The sequence below is a fragment of the Schistocerca gregaria genome, chromosome 2 (genome assembly GCF_023897955.1).
Source record: "Schistocerca gregaria isolate iqSchGreg1 chromosome 2, iqSchGreg1.2, whole genome shotgun sequence".
NCBI classification, from domain to species: Eukaryota; Metazoa; Arthropoda; class Insecta; order Orthoptera; family Acrididae; genus Schistocerca; species Schistocerca gregaria.
Window position 1 is genome coordinate 545,061,378 of NC_064921.1, and position 12,139 is coordinate 545,073,516.

The 12,139-nt window shown below is 38.1% G+C and overlaps 1 protein-coding gene across 4 annotated transcripts in view; it reads right to left on the bottom strand.

The window, feature by feature from the left end:
• Positions 1-12,139, bottom strand: part of LOC126331691 (toll-like receptor 2 type-2) — a 170,454-nt gene that overhangs the window by 1,346 nt on the left and 156,969 nt on the right. For all 4 annotated transcript variants that reach the window (XM_049996515.1, XM_049996514.1, XM_049996517.1 and 1 more), the window contains exon 6: positions 2,264-2,453. In XM_049996515.1, the coding sequence (XP_049852472.1) occupies positions 2,264-2,453 (190 nt within the window). The remainder of the gene's footprint in view (positions 1-2,263; positions 2,454-12,139) is intronic.

The window sequence follows — 12,139 nt, forward strand, 5'->3', positions numbered from 1 at the left end:
TATGTGCATGTGTTCACAATTTTCATTCTCCTCTTTTAGTATGGTATTTGCTGGATACACAATCATTCTAACTAAATATGTTAACTAAGTCATATTAGGCACAGCAAAGGCAGAGGTTGAATAGGTGTATAATTAGTCAGAATTGATTCAGACTGGAGAGCATATTCTGCAATTGATAAATTGTGATTGAAAAACTGAATAGTTGCAAACTGATGACACTTGCATTACAGGTATGGCCAAAGCTGTTCTTTTCTGAGATTGCTTTTATTAACGCACTAGCATGAATGGTGTTACACTCTGTCACTGACTGGGCAGTGACTTTGCCCTTCCGTTTATCAGAACTTTAATAACACTATACAGTAGAAGATAGCTGTCTACTGTACCCCATTAAGCAAGGGTAGCAGATAAAATTGACATTGTGTTGGGTGGAAAATTTGGATAGCCAGAATCATTCCAAAGATACATGCAAGTTGCATGAATCATATTTCACTTCCCTATATGCAGACATTGTATGAAACACCTGAGACCATAAGAAAGAATTTCCTGATTTTATGTTATGATTAACATTTGTACAACATAATTCCACAGGCAAGCAAATGTTTTTAGAAAATGTGCAGTTCTTCTTTCATTAAAAAAAATCCATTCTAATATTAATCACAAACAGAGGGGCAATATTTGAAGACTGAGTATATAATCATCTTTTACACTACTTTATTGAAAGGGATGGTACATCAATCCAGAGTTTCCTAAAAACTACAGCCCAGCATCTGAATTTTTCACTTTTTGTGTGCTCTTTTCTTATTGCATATCTCTGAACATTCATACTAATGTACTAATATTAATGCTTATTTGTAGTTTGTAGGGAATTTTTGTCTACTTATCTATATTACTTGTTGTTTACAAATGAATAGAGACAGAATTATCAGTTTCTGTGTCACATACTGGTCTCCTGCAAATCCTCCTTACTGTTACAACTGTTTTCATGATGTATCATCTACCTGTAAATGATTACATTATCTGTAAACAAGTGGGAAATCTTGTATTCATGTCTGTAAATTAGGAGCAACATGAACACCATCATGCTTTCTTGAAATGTATCTCATAATATTCATGATTAGTTTCTGTCCAAAATGTCACACTAAACTTATCTGACAAACAGCCAGTGATCCAATCATACTGCATCAGATATCCCATAAATATGGTTTTTATACCTGTCTCAGATCTCTGATTTAACCTAATGTACGTATAACATAACATCTACATTCACAGCTCACAATTATGCTGTCTCCTTTACACAAAAAATTCTTGTTCTGCTGCAACTAGAAAAGCAAATACTGAACATTTATGCTGTCCCATTGTAGTGTTTAGTGCAGAATGCATCAGTCACATATCTCAATGTTATCATTTATGGAAGTGATGGCAGAAATGATAGTCATCAATTTTTTTCAGCACACTACCTGGAAAATACTTTAATGTTCTTTTAATGTACACAGTGGAATATCCAGGATGGAATTTAACAATATTATGAAAGAAAAGTTGCCACTCACCATGTAGTGGAGATGGTGAGTCGCAGATAGGCACAATAAAAAGATTGTCACAAACAAGCTTTTGGCCAGCAAAGCCTTCATCGAAAATAGACAACAGACACACACACTCGCAGCACGTGCTCCCCCCCCCCCCCCCCCCCCCCCCCCCCCCCACACACACACACACTCATGCAAACGCAACTCTCACACACACATAACTGCAGTCTGAAGCCACACTGCCAGTGTAACTTCAGTTGCCAGAGACTGCAGTCATGTGTGTGAGTTGTGTTTGCATAAATGTGTGTTGGTGTTGTCTATTTTCTATTTTTTATGAAGGCCTTGCTGGCCAAAAGCTTATTTGCACAGTCTTGTTGTTGAGCCAATCTGGGACTCAGCATCTCCGCTATATGGTGAGTGACAACTTTTCTTTCATAATATTGTTTTAATATACACAGATATACAACATTCTTGTAAAGTCATTGTGATAAGAGGAGGTGGGAAAGAGCAGGAGAGAAAAGAGGCATGAGAGGGAGAGGGAGAGGGAGAGGGAGAGGGAGAGGGAGAGGGAGAGGGAGAGGGAGAGGGAGAGGGAGAGGGAGAGGGAGAGGGGAGGGAGGGATGGAGAGAGAGAGAGAGAGGGAGAGAGAGAGAGAGAGAGAGAGAGAGAGAGAGAGAGAGAGAGAGAGAGAGAGAGAGAATTCAAAGATAATTTGAATAATGCAGTATTTGCAACTTACTTGGCTATTTACAAAATTAGTTGTAAGGATTATGATTGTGTTCTTGCTCTGTTGCATAAAGCTTGCTATATTTCTTGAAATCACTGAACCTAGTATGAAGTCTCTTTCATGAAGACATAACATATATTTTTCTGGTCCATTCTCTAGTTGAGGCACTAACTTTTTGATAACCCAGTTTCTGTCCTTTCCACTGTGGATAGCAAGAAAACAAAATATAGACTGTGACATATATGCAAATATATGGTTAGAGTTATAACATATGGTAGCAAAAATGTAATAACTAAATGTAAACTGTAATTTGAGTTCAGTAAAAGACTTAACACATTCATTTTAAATCACTGCATTACTTAAATTCTTATTGACAGAAAGGTGAGTGGTGATGGAGCAATGACTGTTTGTTACAAGGTAAGAAAACTAAATGGAATAAGTTGTGACATTTACATTTGATTTAAGCCTTGATGGTAAATATTTCAATCTTAGTGGCTTACAACCTACCCATAGTAGAACTACTCAGCTATAGCTACAGGACCTCTGTGTTCAATATGTGTTTTGTTTAGACCTCCAGTACAGTGGGATCTACAAGGACAGTTCATCATTTCTCCTTGCCTTAAATTTTAAAAGTTTCATTCAGCTGCACAATCTCAAGCAAAAAACATTTGAACATGTCACAGACAAAAAGGGACTGAGTGTCCATGAATGCGTAAATACAGCATATCACAAGGAAGTTGAAGAAAAGTGTGTGAATCTTTGCTCAGTTGTATCAATATTTTTATTTTGCACTCAGCATGATTTTTCACTTCTTGGAAAAGTCAATGATGATTCTGTTTTCACAGATCTGCTGTTCTTTCAAGCTGACTCTGGAAATGAAATTTTGAAAAATCATTTAGAGGTGGGAGGTGAAACCTCCAGTACATACTCATCAAATTCAAATTGAACTGATTGAAACTTCTAGTGGTGTTCTAAGAAGCAAAATAATAGAGTAGGCAAAGCACAATTCTATTTTTTCAGTTCTGCTGATGAGAATACTGACATAAGTGATACACAACAATTAGCAATTGGAGATTGATATCTATGTTATGCTCAAGGTAACTCCAAGAGTTGAAAGCAAAAGCAATTTCAGGGACTGATGAATTCTTCTTGTGTTATCAGTCGAGTGGTGGCGTTGTCTTGTCACAACATTTCAATGAGTTTCGTGTCCATCATCTTCTGGCAAAAAAGATGATGGGTACAAAAGTCATTGAAACATTGTGACAAGACAACGTACCCACTTGGCTGATAACCCAAGATGAGTTCATCATTGGAATATGCCAAGAAAGACTGCAATCACATATATTTCAGGGACTATTATTAAGTTTCTAGAAGATGGTAACTTGGTTTTAAACAAACTTGTTGGTCAAGGATACAACAGCTGTGCTGCAATGGCTGGTCATACAGGTGGTGTCTAAAACATTATTAGAGACAAATATCCCACAGCCCTAGTCTTCCACTGTGCAAGCCATATATTAAATGAACTGAATTGAGAAATGCTGGTGTTACAACACTTACCATGATACATTTTTGTTAGCAAGTACACTGCGGCAACATAAAATCCCATACATCCCTCCCTTTTGTGAAACAGTGGACAGCAAAGTACAAGAGTATCAGAAAATTTTCTGAGAAGCTTATTACTGTTATGCAAGCTCTAGAAGAACTTTTGCACAATGCATCAAGCTTGAAAATATAAATCAAAGGATACATCTCTACACTAATGCAACAAACCCAGCATATATTGTGATGCTCTTAGTGATTGCTGCCTGTTCTGTCAAACTCAAACCCATGTGCAACCAATCATTATAAGTAAATATGAACGTAACGACAGTTCATAACCACCTAAATAAATTAACAGCTGTGTTCTCATTACACATTTATAACACCTTCAGAGAGTTCAGAATCATCTTCAGAAAGCTAAAAAAATTGTCAAGAACTGGATATTGAATTTAAACTCCTTAAGTGGTGGCAAGGCCAACCTACAGATCAAATCAACCATCTGATAATACAGAAGAATTCTACAGAATATTTGTCTTCACCTCATACTTAGACTGTAAATGATATATGTTGTTGTTGTCTTGTGGTCTTCAGTCCAGAGACTGGTTTGATGAAGCTCTCCATGCTACTCTGTGCTGTGCAGGCCTCTTCATCTCCGAGCCACTAGTGCAACCTACATATTTCTGAATCTGCTTACCGTATTCATCTATTGTTCTCCCTCTACAACTTTTACTCTCCACACTTCCATTCAATCCTAAATTGGTGATCTATTGGTGCCTTAGAACGTGTTCTAGCAACTGATTCCTTCTTCTAGTCAAGTTGTGCCACAAATTTCTCTTCTCCCCAATTCTATTCAATACCTCCTCATTAGTTATGTGACCTACCCATCTAATCTTCAGCATTCTCCTGTAGCACCACATTTTGAAAGCTTCTATTCTCTTCTTGTCCAAACTATTTATTGTCCATATTTCACTTCCATACATGGCTACACTCCATACAGATACTTTCAGAAATGACACGTAAATCTGTATTCGATGTTAATAAATTTCTCTTCTTCAGAAATGCTTTCTTTGCCATTGCCAATCTACATTTTATATCCTCTCTACTCTGGCCATCATCAGTTATTTTGCTCCCAAAACTACATTCCATTATCCTCATTTTGCTTTTGTTGATGTTCATCTTATATCCTCCTTTCAAGACACTGTCCATTCCGTTCAACTGCTCTTCCAGGTCATTTGCTATCTCTGACAGAATTACAATATCATCAGCAAACCTCAAAGTTTTTATTTCTTCCTCATGGATTTTAATTCCTACTCCGAATATTTCTTTTGTTTCCTTTACTGTTTGCTCAATACACAGACTGAATAACATCAGGGATAGGCTACAACCATGTCTCACTCCCTTCCCATCCACTGCTTCCCTTTCATGCCCCTCGACTCTTATAATTGCACTGGCACTGTAGTTCATTTTATGCCACTTGATGTAACATGGCAACTCTAACTCATTGAGAAGAACTGTCATCTTTCTCTCAGTTTTATCCATACGATTGACATCTATCTGTCAGAGTGTAACAACCTAATGCTAGTTGCTGGATTGAACCATGAAGACATTTTACTTTCCAAGTGATCTGTAATATTGATGCTGTCAGTGATAGCTTTTACCTTAACTATTTCTTGTATACTCGCCTTACTTAAAGTTTTTTTTAAGCAGTTGACCTGCTATGCAGTGCCATCAATTCATGCCGTACAACTTTGCCATTTTTGCTGAGGGTCAAGGGCTGGAAGAAAGCCTTGTAGTATTCGAGATACTAAATGACATAACCACTCTTTAAATACATCTATATTTTGTTGCTCCTATGTAACAATTGCAATGTTGGCTGAACAGATCTCTTATTAAAAACAACATATATGAAGAGATTCTTAGAACAGAACAATAGAATCTCAGATCAGAATAGAATGTCATCTCTCTTAAACCTCTGTCTACTGTTTTTTCTGGGTGTTGTCATTGCCGGCAGCACCTCTTGTTCTCTGCATTCCTAAACACTGCCAAGCCGTGATGTCAAAGTAGAAGTGACACCACCAGAGCAGGTGGGACACTTGACTGCACTCCCAATTTGCCAGGGTTCTGTGCTCACACTTCTTTCACCATGGCTGCATGCACAGTGGGAAGTTCTCTACTTACAGACTATACAAACAACATTTTTACATGAACATCTTTTATTGGCTTGAGGGAAAGAAGTGTAACATATCCCACCAGTAAGATTAAAGATATCATGTAAAATAACTTACTTATGTAATTATCATCCTTTTACAATCTTTAACCTTTCGCTAAATTGTTATTATTATCTGAGTTAAGGTCTCTTAAGACCAGGCTCCTTTCCCATTCACACAATAGAAAAAGCATGTCTGACCATATCTGTTGTCTCAGTTATTTAACTTTTTGACTATTTTGGCTTGACAATAGGAAACATCGTATTATTTAGTTTTGTGATAGATAGGTGTCATTACCTAATGCAAGACAATGACATCTAATATATTAATAGAATATTAAGAGTATGTTCCAAATGCTATGAATGGCTTGGAGGCACACTTACAGAAACTAGCTGAACCAAAAATACAAGAGTTTTGGATCTACTACCACTAAACCTATTTTTTTTTTTTTTTTTGGGTGGCATTGTAAAACACTGGCAGGAATTTCTAAAGTTCAAACCAGACAATGGAAACTCCAGGCAGAAATGTCAACATGTAGGAAAAGGTAGACTGCTACTTACTGTCAAGAAGACATGTTAAGTTGCAGGCAGGCACAATTACAAGATACTTGCATAAAGCTTTCAGTCACAGCCTTCATCAGTAAAAGAGAGACAAGTACTATTCAAACACACAAGCAACCACATCTGATGCACATGACTGCCAACTCCAGCATCTCGGGCCGGAATGCCAGCCAATTAATTGGAAACTGCCAACTCCAGCATTTAGGGCCAGAATGCAACTATCATGTGGGATGCAAACAGCAATCTGGAGGAGAGGGGAAGGGGAAGGGATAGTACCATATGGGTGGGGAGAGAGATGAAAACTGTCTTTGGAGTATGTAAGGACTAGACTGCCAACAGGCACAGTGTCAAGAGGCTGTAGGACAGGGAGGTGGGGAAAAAAGGGGCAAAAAGGGAGATAGGTGGAAGGGCTGCAAATAAACAGGGTGGGAGATGAGAATGGGAAGGAGATGATAGGACAGGGGGGGGGGGGGGGGGTGGAAACTGTTGGGTGGATGCTGTGATGACAGTATGTTACTGTAGGTCGAGGCCAGGATAATTATGGAGCAGAGAATGTGTTGTAAGGATTAACTCCTATCTGTGCAGTTTAGAAAAGCTGGTGGTGGAGGGAAGAATCGAGATGGCTTGGGTAGTGAAGCAGCCATTGAAATCAAGTGTGTGATGTTCAGCTGCATGTGGTACCATGGGGTGGTCTACTTTGCTCTTTGTCACAGTTTGGTGATGGCCGTTCATCTTGGTTGAAAGCAGATTGGTAGTCATACCGGTATAAAAAGCTGTGGAATGATTGCAGCAGAGCTGGCAAATGTCATGACTGCTTTCACAGGTGGCCTGGCCCCTGATGGGGTAGGATAAACCTGTGACAGTACTGGAATAGGACATGCTAGGTGAGTGGATTGGGCAGGTTTTGCACCTGGATCTTCCACAGCATTATGATCCTTGTGGCAAGGGGCTGGAATTGGGGGTGGCATAGGGATAGACTAGTTGTGGAGGTTGGGCTGGCAACAGAACACCACTTTAGTATGGGTGGGAAGTTATCTTGAGTAGGATGTCCCTCATTTCAAGGCATACTGAAAGGTAACCAATGTCATGGCAAAGGATGTGGTGCAGCTGTTCCAGTCCAGGTTAGTACTTGGTGATAAAGGGGACACTCCTTTGTGGACAGTACTGCAGGATGTTGGGAGGATTGGGAGTGTAAGGGGAAATGGCACAGGAGAGCTGTTTGCAGAATAGACGTGGGGGATAGTGTCTGTCTGTAAAGGCCTTGGTGAGTCTGTCAGCATACTGAGTGAGGGAGTTTTTGTCACCCCAGATATACTATCCCCGGGTGGCCAGGATGAATGGGTAAGATTTTTTGGTGTGAAAGGGATGACAGCTGTCAAAATGCAGGAACTGTTGGTGGTTGGTGGGTTTAAAAGTGTGTGAATGGAGCCATCAGAGGAGGAGGAGGTCACATCTAGGAAGGTGGCCCATTGGATTGAGGAGGAACTTGTGACATGGATGGCAGAGGTGTTGGGGTTGTGAAGGAATGAAGATACAGCATCTTGGCCTTGAGTCTAGAACATGAAAATATCATTAATAAGCCTGAACCAAATGAAGGGCTTGAGAGGTGTTGAGGTTGTGAAGGAATGAATATACGGTGTCTTGGCCCTGAGTCTAGAACATGAAGATATCATTAATAAGCCTGAACCAAATGAAGGGCTTGGTGTTTTGTGAGGCTAGGTAGGTTTCCTATAGATGACCCTTAAAAAGGTTGCCACAGGTGGGTGCCATGTGGGTGCCCATGGCTGTGCTCCTGATTTGTTTGCATACCTTTCCTTAAAAGGTGAAGTAGTAGTGGGTTAGTAAGGTGTACAAGGAATAAGGTAGAGGGTTTGAAGTATGAAGGACATTGGGGTAGGCAGTGTTCAATGGTGGTAAGACCAGATGTTTCTGTTATCCAGTCACAATTTTGAAGCAATTTGAGGAAGTGTTACCCAAGGTTTGGGCGGATACCACTAAAGTTATGTTTCCATGGTTTGGGCGGATACCACTAAAGTTATGTTACAACAGGAAGCTGTAGTTCAGAGTTCCAAAATTGCAAAATAAGTTTAAGACATGTACCAGTATGACATGGCATTAAAGGAAAATTTAAATGTCCCAGTGACTAAAGAAAATGTAGTGAATATGACTGAACATCTAGCTTGGAAAAATATTTAAGATATAAATAATAGGACGATGGTGATATGAGCTTTGAAATCACAGACTAGGTAAATACAGGCAGCGGCCCTAAGCTGGGTTTCTGTTTTAAACATTATAGTAATAAGTATATGAACCATAATGAATATCTGAGTGTGGTATGAAGCAATGAATGCTGTCTTCATTGTGTATTATGTCTATTATCATTACTTAAAGGAGGAAAGTTTGTTAGTAGTGAAATCTGTACTGCTTTACACATTCTGAGTTACATAGATGCACACCATTTATTAGGAAAAAGTGTACTTATTAACATAAAAATGAAATATAAAGACTTGAGATGTGTCTGTTCTCCTGACTATGGAGGAGCCTATTATAAATGAAGAGCACTTACTATGTACCCACATGTTTAGTTTGATGTTGATACTACTTAGAATATTTTATGATCTGAAGATGGCGGTAGCCAAAACTGGTAATAGTGAAGTGTAAAATTTGTGTGATCAAGATGGACCAGTAAAATAAAGTGCCAAATTATGATTAAGGACTCATGTTCAGACTCTATATCTTCAATTTATAAATGATTTTGAGGGCATGAAGATCATTATGGATGTGATGTGCTTCATGTTACCAGTCACAGATCTGGAAAAAGGACATTTATTTATCTCAAAATTATTTACAAAAAGTTATACAATGATAGTTACTTTAATTATTTAAATGATGTGAAGTTAGCCTTAAAATTCTTATCTGTTCATTGGTCTGTCAATGAGGGTAATTTGAATGCACATTTATGTAACTTAAGTAATCTTATTACATGTAGATCTGTTTTTGTCTGCTATAGCAAAAAGTATAGTGCTAAATGTAATTGCTGGTTCAGCAGCAAAGCATAAGATTGAAGTTGGAAAATTTTTTCATAAGTGCTATGGCATTCCCCAGTATTAAACCTTGTACTCACTTTGTTAAAATTCAACACTAAGTAGATATTATGAGTGTTGAAGATTTATTTTAGGGATGTGTTAAGACATTCTGTACATGAGCTTGCAGCATCACTAGGAAAAGGAATGACAAAAAATTTATCTTAAACAAAATGAAGTTAAACAATAATAAGATACTGATACTAATTTTATTTAGGTAAACTTAGGGAAAAAAATCTTATTTAGTAATGATTCTTTTTTTTCGCAAGTGAGTGTATCCCCAGGAGAATTTGTGCTCTTTTGCGAATTTGGTGGAGCGACATCTGTTGACAGCATGAGTTAATTGCTTTGTTCCATCATATTTAGTTTTTTATGAAGCAATTACTATCTCTTCAACTATCCTGTTGTCTTAACAAATTATATGCTTTATTTTAGTAAAAAATATGTGCTGCTGTATGTTTTGTACATATGATTTTCTACCTTTTTTTTCCTTCTCTTGTAATGATTGAGTTTTGTATGTTTTTGTAGGGGATGTTATGTAATATCAGTTGTTAAGTATGTACTATAAGTCATTAAATGCAGACATACATATGACCAAGTACATACATTGGTCAATGGTAACATAATGAGGAACTATCGACTTACAAACTGATGTCTAAAAATTAGTTTCTACTAATGTGTTATTACCCAATCTCTATTGGCTACTCAAAGGGGTGTATTTAGGTAGTTAGGATCTATTTTAAGGCCTGTGAAGGTGAAGACAAGACAAGTTCATTCTGTAGGGTGAGCTGATCACACTTTATCCTCTGGTGTCTCAGTGAAGAACCCATCAAGAAGGATACCTTGTGGTGGGAGGTGTGTGGTGGGTATCGGTACTTGTCTTCTTTATTTCTTCTGCCTAACTTACTTTTTCTTACTTTTCATTTCATTTTTCTCCAACAAGAGTACCGATTCTATCTTCCCTCTGTCCAGATTCATATGTTTCTTCATGGAAACCCTTCTTTTACTCGTGCAACATTGTTGTAATTACAAGCTGTTTTCACAGGTGAAACTGAAAGATTATTCAAGCAATCCAGCGTAACAAATGTTCGACGTACTGACACAGATAGTAATTTTTTTTCATATGATAAACAAGAGTATCATTTGTATTTCGATCTGAAATAAATGTTAAAAATGTCAAATAAACAGGTGGGTAAGGTAAGGGAGCTAATCCCCATCCCTAAAGGAAACTGTGATGTGCTAATATATCATGATATAGTATAACCAGGCAACTTGTTGGGCTGTGGTGGATAGAATTAGTGTTGCCGCCAGCAAGAGGGTGCCAAGGTCTAATAATTTATTTAACAAATAAGGAGCAAAAGTAGTCTATAGGACTCATATTGCCTTCAATAAAAGTGCATAAAATATTTATTTAAATTGATGGCTTGTGATAGGTTTTAATATATTATGTCTTTTAATGTGAAATGGAGGAATTAAAGAGCCATTAATTAAAGGTTTTGTATCTCATAATTATTAAAAGAGAGGAAGTAGAGATTAAAGATAAATGTAGGAGTATTCCCAGTAGCAGACGAGAAGTTACATTATCATATATATATGTATATATATTAAAAACAAAGATTCCAAGACTTACCAAGCGGGAAAGCGCCGGCAGACAGGCACATGAACAAAACACACAAACACACACACAGAATTACAAGCTTTCGCAACTGGCAGTTGCTTCGTCAGGAAAGAGGGAAGGAGAGGGAAAAATGAAAGGATGTGGGTTTTAAGGGAGAGGGTAAGGAGTCATTCCAATCCCGGGAGCGGAAAGACTTCCCTTAGGGGAAAAAAAGGACAGGTGTACACTCGCACACACACACACACATATCCATCTTTGCCTTTAAATATGTCTGCTTGTGTCTGTGTATGTGCGGATGGATATGTGTGTGTGTGTGTGCGAGTGTACACCTGTCCTTTTTTTCCCCTAAGGGAAGTCTTTCCGCTCCCGGGATTGGAATGACTCCTTACCCTCTCCCTTAAAACCCACATCCTTTCATTTTTCCCTCTCCTTCCCTCTTTCCTGACGAAGCAACTGCCAGTTGCGAAAGCTTGTAATTCTGTGTGTGTGTTTGTGTGTTTTGTTCATGTGCCTGTCTGCCGGCGCTTTCCCGCTTGGTAAGTCTTGGAATCCTTTGTTTTTAATATATTTTTCCCATGTGGAAGTTTCTTTCTGTTTTATTTATATATATATATATATATATATATATATATATATATATATATATATATATATATGGATGGATATGCGTGTGTGTGTGTGTGTGTGTGTGTGCGCTAGTATATACCTATCCTTTTTCCCCCTAAGGTAAGTCTTTCTGCTCCCGGGATTGGAATGACTCCTTACCCTCTCCCTTAAAACCCACATCCTTTCATCTTTCCTTTTCCTTCCCTCTTTCCTGACAAAGCAGCTGCCGGTTGTGAAAGCTCGAAATTCTGTGTGTGTGTGTTTTATTCACTGTG